This window comes from Mauremys mutica, chromosome 13, assembly GCF_020497125.1.
Source record: "Mauremys mutica isolate MM-2020 ecotype Southern chromosome 13, ASM2049712v1, whole genome shotgun sequence".
Lineage (NCBI taxonomy): Eukaryota > Metazoa > Chordata > Testudines > Geoemydidae > Mauremys > Mauremys mutica.
In genome coordinates, this window is record NC_059084.1 from 56,920,898 (window position 1) to 56,943,519 (window position 22,622).

Consider the following 22,622-nt stretch of genomic DNA (forward strand, 5'->3'; position numbering starts at 1 on the left):
AAGGGCCCACGCAACTTGCAGGGATTTCACTTTAGTCACTGTACCTTTTAACTTTTGTCTAACTAACCCCCTCATTTTTGTATAGTTCCCCCTTTTGAAATTAAAGGCCACAGTGTTGGGCAGTTGAGATGTTCTTCCCACCACAGGGATGTTGAATGCTATTGTATTATGGTCACTATTTCCAAGCGGTCCTGCTATAGTTACCTCTTGGACCAGCTCCTGCGTTCCACTCAGGATGAAATCTAGAGTCGCCTCTCCCCTTGTGGGTTCCCGTACCAGCTGCTCCATGAAGCAGTCATTTAAAGTATCGAGAAATTTTATCTCTGCATTTCGTCCTGAAGTGAAATGTTCCCAGTCAATATGGGGATAATTGAAATCCCCCACTATTATTGGGTTCTTAATTTTGATAGCCTCTCTAATTTCCCTTAGCATCTCATCATCACTATTACTGTCCTGGTCAGGTGGTCGATAATAGATCCCTACTGTTATATTTTTACTAGAGCATGAAATTTCTATCCATAGAGACTCTATGGAACCTGTGGATTCGCTTAAGATTTTTACTTCATTTGAATCTACACTTTCTTTAACATATAGTGCCACTCCTCCCCCTGCACGGCCTGTTCTGTCCTTCCGATATATTTTGTACCCCGGAATGATTGTGTCCCATTGATTGCTCTCAGTCCACCAGGTTTCTGTGATGCCTATTATATCAATATCCTCCTTTATCACAAGGCACTCTAGTTCACCCATCTTATTATTTAGACTTCTGGCATTTGTGTACAAGCACTTTAAAAACTTGTCCCTGTTTATTAGCCTGTCTTTTTCTGTGCCAGATTCTTTTTTATGTGACTGTTTATCATCTGATCCGGCCCTTACATTATACTTCTCATTCCTCTGCTCCTGACTATAACCTGGAGATTCTCTATCATCAGACTCTCCCCTAAGAGAAGTCTGTGTCCGATCCACATGCTCCTCTGCAGCAGTCGGCTTTCCCCCATCTCCTAGTTTAAAAACTGCTCTACAACCTTTTTAATGTTTAGTGCCAGCAGTCTGGTTCCACTTTGGTTTAGGTGGAGCCCATCTCTCCTGTATAGGCTCCTCCCATCCCAGAAGTTTCCCCAGTTCCTAATGAACATGAACCCCTCCTCTCTACACCATCGTCTCATCCACGCATTGAGACTCTGAAGCTCTGCCTGCCTACCTGGCCCTGCGCGTGGAACTGGGAGCATTTCTGAAAATGCCAACATAGAGGTCCTGGATTTCAGTCTCTTCCCTAGCAGCCTAAATTTGGCTTCCAGGACATCTCTCCTACCCTTCCCTATGTCATTGGTACCTACATGTACCACGACCACCGGCTCCTCCCCAGCACTACACATAAGTCTATCTAGATGCCTCGAGAGATCCGCAACCTTCGCATCAGGCAGGCAAGTCACCATACGGTTCTCCCGGTCATCACAGACCCAGCTATCTACATTTCTAATAATCGAATCTCCCATTACTAACACCTGCCTTTTCCTAGAAACTGGAGTTCCCTCCCCCGGAGAGGCAACCTCAGTGCGAGAGGCAACCCCAGCACCATCTGGAAGGAGGGTCCCAACTACGGGAAGGTTTCCCTCTGCTCCCATTGACTACTCTACTTCCCTGGGCCCTTCTTCCTCCTCAACAGCACAGGAGCTGTCTAAGCGGAGGTGGGACAATTCTACAGTGTCCTGGAAAGCCTCATCAGCATACCTCTCTGCCTCTCTCAGCTCCTCCAGTTCCGCCACCCTGGCCTCCAAAGTCCGTACATGGTCTCTGAGGGACAGGAGCTCCTTGCACCGACTGCACACATATGCCACCCGCCCACAGGGCAGGTAATCATACATGCAACAGTCAGTGCAATAAACTGGATAGCCCCCACTCTGCTGCTGGGCTTCTGCCTGCATAGTCTCCTAGTTAGTGAAAGGGTGGTTTATGGAAGTAGTTTTGGAATGTCGTTCGGTTTATAGGTTTTAGGGGGGGGCCACGGGGAAGGGGTTAGGGCTGGCGAGGGTCTCCCACTCCCTTCCCACTCCCCTTGCGAAACTCCCTGTTAGCAGCCCCTGTTCGAAAAGCTCCCTGGTCGCTTGTGCGCGGTTTTATAAAGCCCTGGCCTGAGTGAATGCCCCGCCCACTCATTAAGGCTCAGCCAATTACCAGAGGCTTCGAGCTTTCAAACCTGCCTCCAACTGCCAGCCAGAGCACACGGTCTCTCAAACAACCAAACAAACAAACAGACTGACAAACACAAGCTCAGCACACAGCAAGTAACCCCCAAACACAAACAAACACACTCTACAGACAGTCACTTACCCCACAGATGCTGTATTAGCTCCTCCTTCACCTGGAGAACTCCCTTGCGAAACTCCCTGTTAGCAGCCCCTGTACTTTTTTCCCACTCTAGGCTATTCTCTATAGGATAGGGACCTGGGAACACCGCCCCCTCTGACCAACACAAACCCCTATCCATGCAGGGGCTGAAACATTGGAGGCCCAATGTCACATATGCTCATCTGGGCCCAGCCAGGACACAGAATCTGGCCCACAGATTTCAGTCCTCATTTGTAGGGTAATAACTCACCTGGTTAGTCTGTGTGTGTAGGGATCGATTCCAGTTCCAATGACCGTCTACTGCTTGAGCCAACGTACCAGTTAGGTAATAGGCAATTGGAGACTCATAATTGTAGAAAAGGACAACAACCATTTACACCACAGTCACAACTCTAATCTGTATGAAATCGCACGGTGGATGTAGGACTGCTAGAAATTTGGAGATGCTGCTTCAACCAGAAAGTATGTGGTTACCACAGTGAGAGCAGACACTGACTCTGTGTACATGATCCTGAGTGACCTGCTAGTAGCAAACTTAGAAATGGACAGATTCTGATCTCCCTGGAACCGGTGTGAAGTATTTATACGGAGTGGTTCCGTAGAACTCAGGGTAGTTCAGCAAGATTTATCCTACGTGGCTGAGATCAGAAATGGGATGGCTAACTTTTCATTTAAATGGATGGCAAGATGAATATGGGATGTAATGATCCTGTTTCTTGGGAACATGGGCTTCATACTGTCTTGCAATTTTGATTAATTATTTTTAACTCAGTGCGGGCAAAGTTTTTTATTTCCGATATAAAATTTAAAACATTTTAAAAAAAAAAGGAAGTTTAAGATTGGGATTTTATTTGGAGTGTTCTCATTTTACTGTTACGCAAAAGGCCATTTTCCAGTCCAGTCCATGGGCCCAGCCCTCTTCCCACAAAAATGAAAAACAAAACTCTCGTTGACTTCACCGAGATCAACATCCGGGTTTGTTACTTCCATACACAGAAAATTCCATTTCTCTTCTCTACTGCACATCCTGTCTGGCAGCTCTTGGTCAAGAATGACCTTGAGCGTATCACTGCAGACTACGTGGCTCTGGGAAGAAGTATAAAGGAGTTTGAGGCGCAAGTGGTGTTCTCGTCTATCCTCCCTGTGGCAGGAAAAGGCCAGGGTAGAGACCGTCGAATCGTGGAAATCAACGAATGGCTACGCAGATGGTGTCGGAGAGAAGGGTTTGGATTCTTTGACAATGGGATGGTCTTCCAAGAAGAAGGATTGCTAGGCAGAGACGGGCTCCACCTCACAAAGAGAGGGAAGAGCATCTTTGCAAGCAGGCTGGCTAACCTAGTGAGGAGGGCTTTAAACTAGGTTCACCGGGGGAAGGAGACCAAAGCCCCGAGGTAAGTGGGGAAGTGGGATACCGGGAGGAGGCACAAGCAGGAGACTGCAAGAGGGGAGGACTCCTGTCTCAGACCAAGAAAGCGGGACAATCAGCGAGTTATCTTAAGTGCCTATACACAAATGCAAGAAGCCTGGGGAACAAGCAGGGAGAACTAGAAGTCCTGGCACAGTCAGGGAATTATGATGTAATTGGAATAACAGAGACTTGGTGGGATAACTCACATGATTGGAGTACTGTCATGGATGGATATAAACTGTTCAGGAAGGATAGGCAGGGCAGAAAAGGTGGGGGAGTTGCGTTGTATGTAAGAGAGCAGTATGACTGCTCAAAGCTCCGGTATGAAACTGCAGAAAAACCTGAGAGTCTCTGGATTAAATTTAGAAGTATGAACAACAAGGGTAATGTCGTGGTGGCAGTCTGCTACAGACCACCAGACCAGGGGGATGAGGTGGACGAGGCTTTCTTCCAGCAACTAACAGAAGTTGCTAGATCACAGGCCCTGGTTCTCATGGGTGACTTTAATCACCCTGATATCTGCTGGGAGAGCAATACAGCGGTGCACAGACAATCCAGGAAGTTACTAGAAAGCGTAGGGGACAATTTCCTGGTGCAAGTGCTGGAGGAACCAACTAGGGGAAAAGCTCTTTTTGACCTGCTGCTCACAAACAGGGAAGAAATAGTAGAGGAAGCAATAGTGGATGGGAACCTGGGAGGCAGTGACCATGAGATGGTCGAGTTCAGGATCCTGACACAAGGAAAAAAGGAAAGCAGTAGAACAGAGACCCTGGACTTCAGAAAAGCAGACTTTGACTCCCTCAGGGAACTGATGGGCAAGGTCCCCTGGGAGAATAACATGACGGGGAAAGGAGTCGAGGAAAGCTGGCTGTATTTTAAAGAATCCTTATTGAGGTTGCAGGAACAAACCATCCCGATGTGTAGGAAGAAAAGTAAATATGGCAGGCGACCAACTTGGCTTAACAGTGAAATCCTTGCTCATCTTAAACACAAAAAAACAGCTTACAAGAAGTGGAAGATTGGACAAATAACCAGGGAGGAGTATAAAAGTATTGTTCAGGCATGCAGGTGTGAAATTAGGAAGGCCAAATCACACTTGGAGTTGCAGCTAGCCGGACATGTTAGGAGTAACAAGAAGGGTTTCTTTAGGTATGTTAGCAACAGGAAGAAAGTCAAGGAAAGTGTGGGCCCCTTGCTGCATGAGGGAGGGAACCTAGTGACGGAGGATGTGGAGAAAGCTAGTGTACTCAATGCTTTTTTTGCCTCTGTCTTCACAGACAAGGTCAGCTCCCAGACAGCTGCACTCTGCAGCACGGTATGGGGAGGAGGTGACCAGCTCTCTGTGGAGAAAGAAGTAATTCGGGACTATTTAGGAAAGCTGGACGAGCACAAGTCCATGGGGCCGGATGCGCTGCATCCGAGGGTGCTAAAGGAGTTGGCAGATGAGATTGCAGAGCCATTGGCCATTATCTTTGAAAAATCATGGCGATCGTGGGAGATCCCGGACGACTGGAAAAAAGCTAATGTAGTGCCCATCCTTAAAAAAGGGAAGAAGAAAGATCCAGGGAACTACAGGCCAGTCAGTCTCACCTCAGTCCCTGGAAAAATCATGGAACAGGTCCTCAAGGAATCAATTCTGAACCACTTAAAGGAGGGGAAAGTGATCAGGAACAGTCAGCATGGATTCACCAAGGGCAAGTCAAGCCTGACTAACCTAATTGCCTTCTATGATGAGATAACCGGCTCTGTGGATGAGGGGAAAGCATGGATGTGCTATTTCTGGACTTTAGCAAAGCTTTTGATATAGTCTCCCACAGTATTCTTGCCAGCAAGTTAAAGAAGTATGGGCTGGATGAATGGACGGTAAGGTGGATAGAAAACTGGCTAGATGGTCGGGCTCAACGGGTAGTGATCAATGGTTCCATGTCTAGTTGGCAGCCGGTATCAAGTGGAGTGCCCCAAGGGTCGGTGCTGGGGCCGGTTTTATTCAATATCTTCATTAACGATCTGGAGGATGGTGTGGACTGCACTCTTAGCAAGTTTGCAGATGACACTAAACTGGGAGGAGTGGTTGATACGCTGGAGGGTAGGGATAGGATACAGAGGGACCTAGACAAATTAGAGGATTGGGCCAAAAGAAATATGATGAGGTTCAACAAGGACAAGTGCAGAGTCCTGCACTTAGGACGGAAGAATCCCATGCACTGTTACAGATTAGGGACCGAATGGCTGGGCAGCAGTTCTGCAGAAAAGGACCAAGGGGTTACGGTGGACGAAAAGCTGACTATTAGTCAACAGTGTGCCCTTGTTGCCAAGAAGGCTAATGGCATTTTGGGTTGTATAAGTAGGGGCATTTTCAGCAGATCGAGGGATGTGATCATTCCCCTCTACTCAGCACTGGTGAGGCCTCATTTGGAGTACTGTGTCCAGTTTTGGGCCCCACACTACAAGAAGGATGTGGATAAATTGGAGAGAGTCCAGCGGAGGGCAACAAAAATGATTAGGGGGCTGGAGCACATGACTTATGAGGAGAGGCTGAGGGAACTGGGATTGTTTAGTCTGCAGAAGAGAAGAATGAGGGGGGATTTGATAGCTGCTTTCAACTACCTGAAAGGGGGTTCCAAAGAGGATGGATCTAGACTGTTCTCAGTGGTAGAAGATGACAGAATAAGGAGTAATGGTCTCAAGTTGCAGAGTGGGAGGTTTAGGTTGGGCATTAGGAAAACCTTTTTCACTAGTAGGGTGGTGAAGCACTGGAATGGGTTACCTAGGGAGGTGGTGGAATCTCCTTCCTTAGAGGTTTTTATGGTCAGGCTTGACAAAGCCCTGGCTGGGATGATTTAGTTGGGTTTGGTCCTGTTTTGAGCAGGGGGTTGGACTAGATGACCTCCTGAGGTCCCTTCCAACCCTGAGATTCTATGAGTCTATGATTCTTCTGTGACTTTTTCCCCCTGGCAAAGCTCTCCTGCTCAGTCACGCACCTTAGCAAACTTGTGTGCTTCACCCTGACATGCACCGTAACCGGGACCTCCTTCCTCCTCAGCACCAGTTCCTACAGCTGCGTCATACAGACAGCATGGCGGACGCCTTCAGAAAGTGGGCTCCAGAAAGCTCTGACCACATGTGGTGCCCACATTGCTGTCACAGGCATATTCTATGGCTCAGCACTTTCTATGTATGCCCAGCCACCTGTGATGGAGTCCTCTAACATGGACAAGGTGGTGTCGCTCTTCTACTGTGTCCTGACCCCACTGCTGAACCCCATCATATACACCCTACGGAACAACATGGTGAAAGAGGCACTGAGGAAATCAGTGACAACCTCAGGATTATTTAGGGTCTAAGGAAGAACTTTACCCGGGTGTCTTCATTACGTGGAGTGGTACCAGGAACTACATCAATCACAAACCTCAGTGGGGTTGGGTGGGAAGCAACCTTCAATTAGGATGAGTTAAGCAAAAGCCTCTCACCTAAGGCAAAAGGAGGTTGTGATCCTGCCCAGGAGTTTGGACTGAGTGGATGGAGGGTTGTTACTGAGTATTGTTTGTGGGGGGGTTTTCTGTGAGTGTGTCTGTGTGTGGCGGGGGAAGAGTCTGGTGCGGTGGAGGGGAAGGCAGAACACACAGAAGCTGATAACATAAAGGAACAGAAAAAGAGGCAGAGGCAAAAAATCAAAAAAGCCAAGCAGTAGCCCAGGAGCCTATCGAGACCCTGGGAAAAGCTGGAAAGAGAAAGTTTTTTGGTTTGGTGTTGACTAAAGAGGTTTGTGGCTGTAAGCTAAGAATCTGCCTCTTTTGTTTGTTCTTGTTTTCTCCTTAATTCAGAGAAGTAGGACTTTGTAAATTCCTTGTAAATAAACAAGATTTCATCAAGGAAAATACTTCCATCTGTAACGTCTCCAGGGTCCCAAAATATAACTAAATACTTTTTTATTCAAAAGGGGGCAGAAGTATTTGATGAATGCAAAACAATGTTATTCCAACACTGGTCAGCTCTGTAGATGGTATACAGTTCCAGAGAATGGTGTGATGCCTGGTAAACAACAATCCAGACAAGGCTGTAACTCAAGATGTGTGGGAACTTATGTGTTTGTACTTCTGGTAGAAGCTGATTTCTACAAAAGCCACATAGGATGAAATCCTGGATTCATTGACGTCAATAGGAGTTTTGCCATTGATTTCAATCATGCTAGATTTTCACCCCTCCTGTTTAAGATGGGTCTATAATCCCAGATACTGTGTCTACTGCTGATTGCGAATTTTTCATCAAAATATTTATCAATGGAAAATAAAGTTTCTGGAAAACTTAAATCTTAAACTTAAATCTTCCATAGGAAAATTTTGATTTTGCCAAAATATTCTGATTTTCCTGCTCCAATTTCTTTTAAAATTCTCTCTCCACAGCGGAGGATTTCACCTAGTGAGACAGAGGGAGCTCTGCACCAGAATAACACAGAGCACTCAGCTGATAGCTAGATGATTCTAACCATTAGAGTGTGAAGTTCTGTAATCGCCTCCCAGGAGGAGCAGTGGGGGCAGAAATCCTAACTGGCCTCAAGACTGAGCTTGATAAGTTTATGGAGGGTATGGTCTGTTGGGACTGCCTACAATGGCATGTGGCATATCTGAGCCTGTTAGTAAAAAATCTGCCCAACAGCTGGTGATGGGACACTAGATGGGGAGAGCTCTAAGTTACTACAAAGTATTCTTTGGCTGGTAGGTCTCATCCACATGCTCAGGGTCAAACTGAGGTCGGGGTCGGGAAGGAATTTCCCCCCAGGTCAGATTGGCAGAGACTTTTTTGGGGAGTGGGAGGATCACATTTCTCTGCATCTTAGGGTATGGACCAGTTGCAGGTTTAAACTAGAGTAAAAGGTGGGTTCTCTCTATAACTTATATTCTCTCTATAACTCTCTGTAAATCATTATGTGAATGTGCCATTGCACTCCATATGATTCTATGAAAATATGCTAATAAGTGTGACTATAATGTAACTGGAATATGCTTCTTGCAAAATGTCTCTTGTAAGGTATCACTACAAAGATTATAAACTACTGAGTATGGTTATCCTGTTTGTATGTATGTATCATTCTTGTATCTGAAACTAGAAATATGAAATATAACTCTGAGGTCGTATTGTAATTATGCAAAGTATGGGCCATTCATGGTGGCTTGGAATCTTAGGTGGTTTCTATTAACCAGGACAGTTGGTTGTAAATGGCTCTGTTTACTTTTAAGTCTTCCTGTAGAGGTGTGTGCTGGCAAGTGGTTAAGGAAGTCTTACAGTGACATGTGATCATGTCACCTCACTGGAATGCATCTTTAACTTGGAGCTTTTCCATTTAGAAGGAAGGGTGGGAACCCAGAGAGGGACAAAGCATTCCCGCCTTGTGCAAAATATATGTAAGGGGGTGGAACAGAACAAAGGGGGCTGCAGTCATGAGAAATCCCCTAGCTACCACCTGAGCTGGAACAAGGACTGTACTAGGGGAAAGGATTGTGCCCAGACTAGGAAGGTGTCCAGTCTGTGATTGAAGCTAATTGAAACATCGCTAAGGGTGAGATTTTATCTGCAATCAGTTTTCTTACTGTATTAGGCTTAGACTTGTGTGTTTTATTTTATTTTGCTTGGTGACTTACTTTGTTCTTTCAGTTATTTCTTTGGACCACTTAAATCCTCCTTTTTGTATTTCATAAAATCAGTTTCTACTTAATAATTAACCCAGAGTATGTATTAATACCTGGTGGGGGGGGGAACAGCTGTGCATATCTCTCTATCAGTGTTATGGAGAGTGAACAATTTATGAGTATACAGCGTAAAATGGATTTATTTGGGGTTTGGACCTCTCTGGGAGCTGGGTATCTGAGTGGTGGAGACAGGAACACTTCTTAAGCTGTTTTCAGTTAAGCCTGCAGCTTGTGGGTTATGTGTTTCAGACTTGGATCTGTGTTTGCAGCAGGCAAGTGTGTCTGACTCAAACAAGGCAAGGGACTGAAGTCCCAAGCTGGCAGAGAAAACAGGCTTAGAGATAGTCTAGGCACATCAGACGGCAGTCCCAAAAGGGGTTCTGTGATCCAGCCCACAGTGAGGATGTCGTGAACTCATCCAAAGGTGAGGGGTGTATTAGAGCAGTGGGTGGGTGAGATTCTATAGCCTGCAATGTGCAGAAGGACAGATGAGATGATCTCGATGATCCCTTCTGGCCTTACAGTCCATGAATCTAACATATCTGTTCAAATCCGTCCTCCCACTCAGGGATTGTGGAGGTGGGGGGACTTGAACTAGGAGCCTCCCACATCTCAAGTGAGTAGGCTAACCACTGGGCTAAATGTTAGGAGGGATTGTGTCTTGTCCCCTCCAAAATGATGTAGGTGCCTAACACCAAGAGATGGTTGGCAGCTGAGAATCTCAAGCAGAGGGAGGTGCCTCCCTGCCAATGTGATTAGGAACTTGTCTGCAAAAGAGGACACATATCTCCTGGTCACCTCCCTGTGGCATCTCCCCACCTAGCGGGCTGCCTTTTGTAGTGCCTGTCTATCATTCATTGCATAGGGAGCTAAGGCACCAGACTCTTGCTTTGTGAGTCCCAGTGATTCTCCAGCTTCCTAAAAGCTAGGCATGGTGACCCTCAGCCTCACCATACCCAAGTTGTTTTGTTAGTCTATTCCTGAGTTCCTAATTTGGGGGTGTGGGCTCCACCAGGCAGAAGAGCATCTGAAATGGAGGCGATGAGACCCTGAGTCTTGAAATCCCTTATTCTCCCTTGTGAGCCTAGCCCATACTCTCCAGAATTAAAGAGGAGTCTCTGGAGGACAATTGAGAGGTCCGTCTGTGCCCTCCTGGAGAGCCTTCAGCACTTCTGCAGTTCAGGAAATGATGTCTTTCTGTTAGGTTAAACCTGGTCAAGAATTATTATGGTGACAAACAACACAAAACAAAGAAGGATTGATACTCATTGCAGTGCAAATCTCGGATAATTCCAGCGATGTCAGAGGACTCACACCAACATAAGTGACCAAAGAATTATGTCCAGTGTGAACATATGATGTATCAATGTTAGATACTAGGGCTTGTTCCCTCTACCAGGGCTGGTTCAGAAAGGTGCTTTTTGTAAAAAAGGTGACAACATGTAACTATGACATTGAGGTTGACGTTTTAATTTCAGAAAATCAGGATATTAGTCATACTTTCGATTTCCAAAGCAAATGTAACTCTGTGACCTTGCAAAGGAGCCGCAGAATCAAATATTGTATTTCATCACCACGGAGAAATTTCTACACATTTTTTACTCTTGCACCCTTCAAAAAAATAACAGAAAATGAAAGAAAAGAAGTGTTGTATAAGTGTTAATTATTTTCAATAACAAATTAATGTAGTTTTGATGGGTAGACACAGATCTAGATGATACAGATTAATATAATAGGAATGAGGACTGTCAAAGGGTTCCATATCCCACTCACTTTAATGCTTTATTGTATTTTTCATTGGAAATTATGGTTGCTTTTCAATCAAAGGTAAGTCCTGAAACCACCTTTGTTTCTTTGACAATGTCCCCTCTAGACTCAAAGAAAAAGTCATACATAGAGAGAACTGAGAGTATAATTCCCATTGACGTTGATCTGAGGACGAATTTTCAATATCAATGACAAATACCAATAAGGGTTCGGTTTGGTATTGTCAAAATGGCCTAAGGGAATTAGGTGCCTAAATCCTATTGTACATCCATGAAAGTGTGGTGCCTAACTCCTATTTCTGCTTCTGAAAATCTCCCCCTCTTATTCCTGTGAAAGTCAGTGGAATATCAGTAGCTAAACCCTTTAGGTGGTTTAGAAAATCCAAGCCTATGAAGTCAATAGGAATTTCACCTCACTAAATTGCAGAAGAACACCAGGAGCTTGGCCTTATGGGATGACAATTACAATAATTGAAATGTCAGGCTGGAAGGGACCCCAAGAAGTCATCAAGTCCAGCCACTGTGCTGAGGCAGGACCAAGTAAAACTAGACCATTCCTGGCAGGGGCTTGTGCAACCTGTTCTGAAAAACCTCCAATGACGGAGATTCTACGACCTCCCTTGGAAGCCTGTTCCAGAGCTTAACTACCCTGAGAGTTAGTGAGTTTTTCCTAATATCTCACTTGAATCTCCCTTGCTGCAGATTAAGCCCATTGTTTCGTGTCCTACCTTCTGTGGGCATGAAGAACAATTGATCCCTGTCCTCTTTATAACAATGTGTTTGAAGACTCTTATCAGGTTCTCCCCCAGTCTTCCTTTCTCAGGACTAAACTTGTCCAGTTTTTTCCGCTTTTCTCATAGGTCAGACTTTCTAAACTTTTCATCATTTTTGTTGCTCTACTCTGGAATCTCTCCTGTTTGCCCACATCTTTCCTAAAATGTGGCTGTAATAAAATACAGCCCAGTCTTAAAACTTACCTGAGACCCTTCTCTAGTCCCTTTAGTGCATCCCTTTCACATGGCCAGCTCATGCCTTCACTTCTCTCTGGGGTGGGCAGCCCGCAATCCTACCACTCTCTGACTGTGTCTTTTGATTACTCTTCCCTGGACACCAGCTGGGATACTTGGTAGGTCCAGATGTCCTTGGACCTGTCTGGAGTTCCCCTTTGGAGGCCTGAGGTCAGGAAAAGTTTTCAGCGAGCAGAAGCAGGAGTAAATGTCCATACAGTGCCCAAAGCTTGGAAAAGTAGATTTAAAATACCTATAAATCCATTGTCTTTCCTACAGTCGGGCTTTCCTGACAGTCACTAGGTAGACGTTACTCAGCCATGGAGGTTCCTGTTCTCTATGAGCACCAAATTACAGCTTTTCTGCTACAGCTCCTGACCCTTTGTCTCTCTTTCTTGACTCTGATGTCCAGGCCAAAAGCTTTTAGCAATAACTGTCAGTGACAGCAACAGCACACATCATAGTGGAGCTGGGGTGGTGTCAGTAATGGAACACCATGTCCATGTCATCATAACACTGGGAACTAATTGCCCACCTTGTTGGCACTCTCAGGACAGAGATGAGAACTCACTGGAATATGGGTAATTCTTAAAACCCCTCTCACCCCTAGAGTGGCTTCTTAAGACAGAGTTGAGGCACACTGGCAGAGAGTGAGTGCAGGGAAATTCAGAGAGCCATTGCCATGCTATATGTGACCTACAGAAAGCCAAGGACGGCATCCTCCAGAGATAACAGCTCTTCCTACCTATATAACTGGTGAGCTGAAGAATTACACCTATTTTAGAAAGGGAAACTGAGGCACAAAGGCTGTGATTTTCAAAAGACACTGGAGTGGTTAGAAATCCACTGATCTATGGGAAGATCAAGGGGAATTGGTCACATAACTCACTTATTCTCCTTGGAAAATCCCAGACAAGTCAGGGATGTGAGTTATCCATGGGCACAAAGATTGTCTGTGGCAGGACAGATATTGGACCTCGCTCCCAAAGGCTTACTCACAAAGCCATTCTTCCCCATTGCTCACAGCAGCATCCCACTCTCCTTTAAAGCCGGCTGATATTCTTTTACAGAAACAGACACGTAAATACATTTTGAATTTTTATATTTTCAAGTGGGCAAAAAAGCCATTTTTCTCACCTTCTCACACTTTTTTTTCTCCCCTTCCTTCTCCTGTGCCAATTTTTCCAAATAGCAAATTAAAAATGGGAGAGAAAATGCCTGGGAGGATATGGAAAACAGAAAACCAAAAAAAGAAATCTAGAATGTTTTTTTTTAAAAAGCTAAATCAAAATGAAAATTTCAGTACAAATAGGAATCAAAATAAAAATTTGGCAGGAAAAGCAATTAAACGAACATTATCATTTTGTTTCATCTAAAAAAAAATTCCCTGTGAAAAAAGTTTGAACCAAAAATATCAGATTTTTCCCATGAAAGATGTTGCTGGAAATAACGTCTTTTTCAAGCAGCTCTAGAGATTTTCCAAATTTTTAATGGTGGGTGAGCAAACCATGCCTCTTCACCCCCAAGCTACCAATGCAGACCCCCAGTCAGTACTTTTCCCAGGCATTGAAATTAGATCAAATTTACAGGGTTGGCTGGACTAAATTGACTACACAGTATGTAACTAGTTGACTACTGCAGTGGGGATGGCAGAGTTTGGGGTGTGTGAGTAGAGAAATTTCTGGCTCTTAGGGTCTGCTGAAGCAGGAGTCCCCTGCAGTGGGGCTGAGGGGATAGTATTTAATTTAGGAAAATACAGACCTAGCCAAACCCAAACCCAATGTCTTTCTTAGGGTGCAGTTAAGAAGGAGTCAATATCAGTAATTTAAAGGTGGAAAAATTACAAGAAACTTTTATTAATTATTATTGTCATTCAGTTTCCAGATATATTTTAAGGACACCAAATGGAGCAGGAGAACCTCACCACTACAGTGACAGATTTTGTCCTCTTGGGCCTCACCCAAAGTCCTGAGCTGCAGCGATTCCTTTTCATTGTCTTCTCCATAGTCTACCTGACAACCTGGCTCGGAAACTTCACCATCATCATCAGTGTGATAACTGACCACCAGCTCCACACCCCTATGTACTTCCTGCTGGCCAACCTGGCTTTCATAGATATTAGTGACTCTACAGTCAGTGTGCCAAAGATGCTCTTGGGTCTCCTCTCCCAGCGCAAAACCATCTCCTTCAATGAATGCATCCTCCAGATGTTCTTCTTCCACTTCATCGCCGGTGCTATGGTATTTTTACTTGCAGCGATAGCCGCCGATAGGTACGTGGCTATCCATAAACCATTGCAATATTTGACTATCATGAACTGGGGTGTGTGCATGGGGCTAGTGGCCGGCACATGGCTGGGTGGATTGGCTCACTCTGCTGTTCAAATTGGAATGGTCCTCCAGCTACCGTTCTGTGGGCCGAACATCCTGGACAATTTCTACTGCGATATCCCACAAGTCGTGAAACTGGCCTGCACTGACACCTGCCTGTTTGAGCTGCTGATGGTCTCCCACAATGGGGTGATTGTCATAATTATCTTCATTCTCCTGCTCATTTCATACACCATCATCTTAGTCAAGATCAGGACACACCTTACGGAAGGGAAGCACAAGGCTCTGTCCACCTGCGGAACCCAAATCATGGTAGTGTGTTTAATATTTGTGCCCTGCATCTTCATCTATGCCCGGCCCTTCCGGAAATTCCCTATGTACAAGGTTGTCTCAGTCCTTTACACTATAATCCCCCCGATGCTGAACCCAATGATCTACACGCTGAGGAATGCCGAGATGAAGAAGGCTATCAGGAGACTGATGAGCAGAACGGTCTTTTCAGGGAGGAAAATAAAGACATAATTTTTAAAAATTATGATTTCCCAAATTATTATGTTTTCAATTTTGTTATTAACACAGTACAGGAACTTGTCATACAGTGTTAACAACTCTCAGTAGGCATCTGTGTTTGTTCCCTTTATAGGACCCATTGTGTTGGGTCAAGCTGTGATAATTTTCTGTGGGTTTATTTTGTTCAAATTCTAAAAAATATTATACATTAGAAAATGTGGATGACCCTGTGATAGATCTGGCTTCCCTTTTCTTTTATTGGAAGGATTGTTGGGAAGCAGGGTCTGCTGCAAAGCTATTCTCCAGGCAACCTAATGAGCACAAGTGTGGTGCCTAATTAGAGGCACCACCTTTTTGGTGTCAAGAGTGAGCAGACTGGCTTTTAAGCCCAGCAGCTGCAGCAGTTCCACACCTGCTCAAAGTGTTCACCAGTGGCTGGGAGAGTACCTGTGCTTTCTTGTTCCCAGCTGTTTCAGCCTTAGTCGTGTCATGAGTCCTGCCTTCCCACACTCCAGTTTCCCTGGTCCTGAGCTGTGCCTGCGATTCTTGACTTCTGACTTTGGCTCTGAGCCTTGGCTCCGATTCCTGACTACCGACTCCAGCTGTAACCACTAGGCATGAGGCCTGCTCTAACCACTGGGCACAACCGCCCGCGTCCCAGTCACTGGCAGGATTCCACATAGTTTATTCCTCCGAGCCACTAATGTGGCGGGATCTGTCCTTTTCCGAAAACAAGCTACCACACATCCAGCTACTCGCCGCAACCGTGTTATCAAGGGGTCCTTGCTGAGTCAATAACCAACACTGGACTTTAGCGATGGGCTTTATGCATAGCAGGGGCACTGGAAGGGGGGACTGGGCAAAGAGCCATGCCCCCCCAACTTTTGGGGAGCTTCCGTGGCTCCTTGTGTATAGTCTTTCTTTCCTTGTTAATGGTCTCCAGAAATCTGGGTTTTGGACATGGGGTTTGACAGAAAGCTTCAGTTGCAAGTACGCCAAATCGGATATATTCATCTTCACCAAGAGGTATCGACTAATGGTTTTACATTCTTTTCCCCTCCGTAACTTCTTCTATTGGATTAGATAACCCAGGCTGAAACTGTGTCCTGTTTTATACAGATGTGAAACAAGAGGGGAAGTGGCTATGCCTCATCTCTGTCAAATGGCATAGCTGGGTGTGCTATCCAAGTAGGTTTGCCAATTTTGGTTGGATGTATTCTGGGAAATTTAATCACGTGGTATAATCCTTAATTAAAGATTAATCTTTAATTCCTGGAGACTCCAGGCCAATCCTGAAGGATTGTCAGCCCTGCATCTAAGGAGATCAGATACTGAACCCTCATGAAAACAACATGCTAGTGAATGAATTATAGACCCAGGGCATGAGTCAGTGGGACACATTGGTGCAAATCAGTGCAGCTCCACTAACACTAATGGGAAAGAGCCTCAGTTGGTATAAATTGGCCTTGCTCCATTGGAATCAATGAGCCACTTCCCCAGGAAGTGATGTATTTCCATTGTAGTCATTGGGGCCCGATCCCCATCTGGAGTAAAAGAACTTTGCCCCATTTAAGTTAATATGGAAAATACTCGGCTGGTGTTAATTTGTGGAGCTCTGTGGAAGTGAATGGGAAAGATCCACAGCAGGTGTAAATCAACATTGTTGCAGTAAAGATGTCCTTAGCTAGGCTAACATATTGCGGTTCAGTGAGTGTCTTCCACCAGGGAGCATGGGTGTTATTGCTGGCTGGGCTATTGTCAGCAACATTATGAGCTAAATTCTCACCATCACCAGTGACACCTGTGCAAAACTGCTGAGGTCTGCACGAGTGCACAGGAGTACCTGAGAGCAGATCATGAAGGAATGGTATTGCACAGAGGGTGAAGGATGTGAAGGAGTTGGGGCCGCAGAGAGGTGAATGAGGTTGGACTGTGAAAGCGGCATGGTGGGATGGTTTGTGGAGGGATCTGTGTTTACAACTTACGAATGATGGTTGATGTTTTGAAATTGTCACTATTAAAACTGCCATGTTTCTGAATTCCTTCGAGGAAATGGAAAGTCCAGCATGGGCTGACAGGGATGTGTCAAGTCTCTGCAAGACCATGGACAATGATGTGTTGTTAGAAGCCAATGACAACCTACTCAAGGCAAAGCAGATTGGTTCCATGGGCTCTCTGGGGCTGAGGGTTTGGAGATGGAAAGTTACTAACAACAGGACACAGAGATAAAGGGGGCAAACCAGGAGGGTCTAAAAAGACTGACACTGAAGGAGACACACGGGAAGTTTTGGGCATGAGAGGTGTACCCCGACTGATCAGGGGAGATATTTATTTTGATACACTACACAGTGGTTTGATAGGTTCTTTCTCCAAATCAGGCACCGCAATAGAATTATCAATAGAATGAGGCTCTTGAGGAGAGCCTGAGAAACAAGTCACATCCTGTTCTCCCACAAGTCTAACATTTATTAGCAAAACCACCAAGATCACAGACAGTGTAACACAGCAAAGGCGGTAGAGCCAGTACAAAATGGCTAGCACTTCTATACTCACAGCATTCTTTAAGCCCCAGAATATTTGAAGCCATCTGCGGGGTCATCAGGCCAACGCATTCCACTTATCACCCTGCATTCGGGCTGGGTCTGACCTTTGATAGGATGTTAGACTGATAACCACCATCCTTCTTAATGATGGATTCTTCTTTTCCTCCTTCAACTCACTTCCACCTCTCAACAATATTGGAGTTCTTATCTTCAGTAGGTCAGTCAGTTACTTATGTTAGAATCATTAGCGTTTATGTCAATTAGTGGCCATGGTACATCTGCAACTAGTACATGTAAATTTTGGTTAAGTTCAACATCCTTTTAAACGTCCCCTAAAATGCCAGAAGGATACATGATGGTCCCTTCTGAGCTTAAAGTCCATGAGGCTCTGAGTTCTTTGCTTTGCTTTTTCCCATCAGGTACCTCTCTTCTTTACTGTGATATTATAACTTAAGGTCAAACTATCGGTTAAATACAACGTACCTAGCAACTACATGCATCATCCTTTTATACCTAGGCCTTAGTTCTGCTAAGCTAATTGTCCAATAGGCTTGAGGCCTGTGGGCCCTTGCTTTACACCTGTGGCAGGCTACAGAGGGACAATGGACTGTCCAACCAAGGTCAGAGACCATGAGCTGCAAGGGTGAAGTCTCCTTGTTTCAGAAGTGTAGCCATGCACGGCTGCATCAGGATCGAGCATAGCCCCAGAGACCCCTAAACCGGGCCAAAAGAATGATAGTGACAGGTGAGAAAACCGAGGCAGGCAAATATGTGTGGAGTTTATTGTATTGGAATATGTGATGTTGCACTCTATATGATTTTATGGAAAAATGCTAATGTAACTGGAATATGCTTCATGCAAACGGTCTCTTGTAAGGTATCATTGGAAAGCTTATAATCTACTGAGTGTGGTCATCCTATTTGTATAAATGTACCACTCTTGTATCTGAAACTAGAAATATGAAATATAAGTCTCAGGGCCTATTGTAATTATGCAAAGTGTGGGCCATTAATGGTGGTTTGGAATCTTGATAACTCCCATCAACCCAGGACAATTGTCTGCAGATGGGTGTGTTTTACCAGTAAGTCTCCCTGTATACCTGTGTGCTGGCAAGTGGACAATGAAGTCTTATAGTGACATGTGATCATGTCACCTGAACTGGAATCCATCTTTAACCTGGTGCTTTTCCATTGAGAAGGGCAGGGTGGGACGACCGAGAGGGACAAAGGATTCACGCCTTATGCAAAAGATACATAAATGGGTGGAACAGAACAAAGAAGGAGTCATCATGAGGAATTCCCTAGCTACCACCTGAAATGGAACAAGAGCTGTACCAGGGGAAAGGATTGTGCCCAGACTAGGAAGGCATCCAGTCTGTGAAAGAGACTTATTGAAACAACTTTCAGGGAGAGATTTTACCTATACTCAGTTGTATTGCAGTATTAGGCATATATTTGCGTGTTTTATTTTATTTTACTTGGTAATTCACTTTGTTTAGTCTGTTATTAATTGGAACCACTTAAATCCTACTCTCTGTATTTAATAAAATAAATTTTGACTTATTAATTAACTCAGAGTATTTATTAATACCGGGGGGGGGGGGGAAACAGCTGTGCATATCTCTCTATCAGCGTTATAGAGGGCGAACAATTTATGAATTTACCCTGCATAAGCTTTATACAGGGTAAAACGGATTTATTTGGGTTAGATCCCATTGGGAGTTGGGCATCTGAGTGTTAAAGGCAAGAACACTTCTGTGAGCTGCTTTCAGGTAAACCTGCAGCTTTGGGGCAAGTAATTTGGACCCTGGGTCTTTATCGGAGCAGACGGGCGTGTCTGGCTCAACAGGACAGGGTGCTGGGATCCTGAGTTGGCAGGGAAAGCAGGGGCAGAAGTAGTCTTGGTACATGAGTTGGCAATTCCCAAAGGGGTTTCTGTGATCCAACCCATCACAGCATAGATCTGTGTATGTCTCCTGCTGTTAAAGAAAGAGCAATAGCTACTACTGGGCTGTTCACAGTGCTCTACAGGACCTTATCAGTTGACCGATGAAGTAAAAGACAAGGCCACCCTTTTGGTGGAGATTTGACTTGAGTTTGGGCTGAAGCAATGTGGGGGACCAGGGGTCATCACAGGACCTCGGGACAGGGCAGTGGATCATGTGGTCAAACCTTTCAGAAGGGGATATGACATCTACACCCCAAAAGTGTCCCCAGTGGCCCAAAGACAGCAGCCATGCCTGGTCCATTCCAAAGACTGGAAGCTTAAAAGACTGGACGGGGTCACTGGTGGCAGGGTGTGAAGGGGAGGGGGCTGCACAGGGGTCACTGAGAGAAGGGTGAGAAGGGGACAGGTCTACTTGGGCCTAAAGATTATTTTTTTCTTGGTGATGATGAATGAGGAGAGAAACTGTTTAGATAGATAGATAGATAGATAGATAGATAGATAGATAGATAGATAGATAGATAGATCCTGCAGTCCATGAACTCATCATTAATACTAGAAAGCAGGAAATAGCATTGCCTCTTTTTACAGATGGAGAAATTGAGGGTCAGTGTGCTGAAAGGGTTTGCTCAAGGTGATACCAGGAGGGTATGGGAGAGCCAGGAAAACAGTGCTCGGCATCATTCTCCACTGCTCTAACCGCTAGAATAAATTTGCACTATATCTCTGGAGTCTTGGCTCTCAGTCCTCTGGTGACAATTGGGCTGGGGAGCATTGTCTCTCTAATTCCCTCATTGGAATTGACTATGAAGCTTCCTACTTGCCAGCATACACAGCACATGCATAATGCATGGGGTCCCGCAACAGTGAGGTCCAGTGTTCCTCTGCAGTGTCTTCAAAGTCCTCCGGGTCAAGGGGTTAAATGTGAGGACACCCAAAGTCTGTTGTGTTTGTCTGTCTGTAAATAAACAATACTCTTGAAGATTCCACCGACATTTTAATGATTTTCCTTGAGACTAAATCTCCAGATAATTAATCCTCAGCCCTCCAAAGCAGCAGGTTTCTTGATCACACCAAATATTCCTCAGATGGATTTCTGAACGGTTTTGGCCCCAGTTCTAGTGTCAATGGGAGGGTAAGAATGATAAAAGGGGAAGATTTCTAGGGAAGCCTCCTCTTTGTATCTGACCTACTTCCCTTGCCTGTTATGGGGAACCACACACAGCTCTGAGATGTTCAAGGATCCTCTGGTGGTTGGATATGGTCGGAGGGATATGCACAGAGAATCCGGTGGTAAGGAAAGAGAGCTCCGGTTAGGGGGGATAATCCTTAGCACCGGTAGACAGTTTCCTTTTCTAAAAGAAACAAATATTAGCTGGGATTTTGAAAGTAGCCTAGGGGAGTTAGATGCCTAACCTATTTGAAAGTCAATGGGCATTGGACACCTACATCAATTATCAGAGGGGTAGCCGTGTTAGTCTGGTTCTGTAGAAGCAGCAAAGAATCCTGTGGCACCTTATAGACTAACAGACGTTTTGCAGCATGAGCTTTCGTGGGTGAATACCCACTTCTTCGGATGCAAGTGCACTTCCATCCGAAGAAGTGGGTATTCACCCACAAAAGCTCATGCTGCAAAACGTCTGTTAGTCTATAAGGTGCCACAGGATTCTTTGCTGCTTCTACATCAATTAGACCCCTGTGAAAATCCCAGCCACTCTCTTTGTACCCCATCACATGTTTGATTTTAACAATTGCTTCTAGTAGGAAGGGTTGAATGGGTGGTGGCTTTCCAGGTCTTGGCAAGGGCTGCAGACCTTTGGAGTGGGATGGTTCTCGGAGTGTATGTCTACACTTATAGTGGCGTGTAGCAGACAGACACTCCACGCTCAGCTAGCATGGGTAGAGTCATCAGGGTATACGGTGCGGCATGGCTTAGGTGAATAGAGTGCCCTACCTGCCTAAACCCTAGGGTATGTACCCTGCATAGCTCTCTACATGTCCAGCCAGTGCATCCCATTTCTGCACTGCTGTTTTTATCAGTCTAGCATGCCACTGCCTCCCTGCTGCCAGAGCCTTTCCCTGTGGCATGTGGCTTCATACCCCAGTGACAGGTGCCGTTCACTGCAGCCAGTAGCGATATGTGTAATGCCTGTGCTCTACGAACAGCTGCAAGGGTAGACGCAGGCTAAGTTTAAGACAAAGGAGAAGGTCCGAGTGGGGATACTGAAGGGAAGGTTTAGATTCTTCTGAGCTGGGGGAGATGCGGATATGAATGACGTAGACCCTTCCCTTCAACACCTAGGCTAGCCCGTAACTGCATGTGTATGGACTGGAGCTAGTGGAAGGGTAGGTAAGGAGAAAAAAGACTCTCAGGGCTGGAGTTGGAAGGAGGGGAGAAGTCAAGGGAGTGAATATTGCCATGATTGTCTGGTGCCATAATGTAACTACTCATTACTGAACCCAATTTTCCAGCCAATACGGGCCACTCATCCCTCTGCTGTAGGTCAAAGTGGACCGAGCCAAGTTCTGCTGATATCACCATTGTGAGTATATAGAAAGGGCTTCTTGCTTGCTTGCTTTCTCATCCATTCCTGTCCATGAATTTCTATCTGAGTCTCTATGTCTCCATTCATTTAACTGCTTGTTAATGGATGACCTACCTCATATGATGGAAGAACTGAATTCATTAAAACAAAATCTTCATAGATCTTACAAGTCAGGCTTAGAATATGACTCTGAACTGAAACAAAAGTTCCTGACTAGTTGTTATCTAGGTTGCTCTTTGCTCTATGGGTTTAATTAAACCAGTATAACTTTCAGTGGGTACAGAGAAATTCTTTTTCACTATAAAATTCATTTAGGAATCTCTCTGTCTGGCCTTGAACTTTTATGGTGATAAATAGTCTGTTTTTCTTTCTTCCCTACTTTCTAACATGGCAGTCTTCATGAACATGAAATTTCCAAATATGGGTGCCTAGAATTAAACACTAGAGTCTCTACTAGAAAATGACTCGAGGACCAGTCTTCAGCAAATAAGCCTATCTCCACATTACAATGTAATTACACTGCAATTACAA

At 45.1% G+C, this 22,622-nt stretch overlaps 1 protein-coding gene across 1 annotated transcript in view; it reads left to right on the top strand.

Moving 5' to 3' along the window:
* LOC123347805 (olfactory receptor 4D2-like) overlaps positions 1 to 15,069 on the top strand; it is a 35,027-nt gene extending 19,958 nt beyond the window's left edge. The window contains exon 3 of the mRNA XM_044985000.1: positions 14,095 to 15,069. Coding sequence (XP_044840935.1) covers positions 14,122 to 15,069 — 948 coding nt within the window. The 5' untranslated portion in view covers positions 14,095 to 14,121. The remainder of the gene's footprint in view (positions 1 to 14,094) is intronic.
* Positions 15,070 to 22,622: the final 7,553 nt, after the last annotated feature.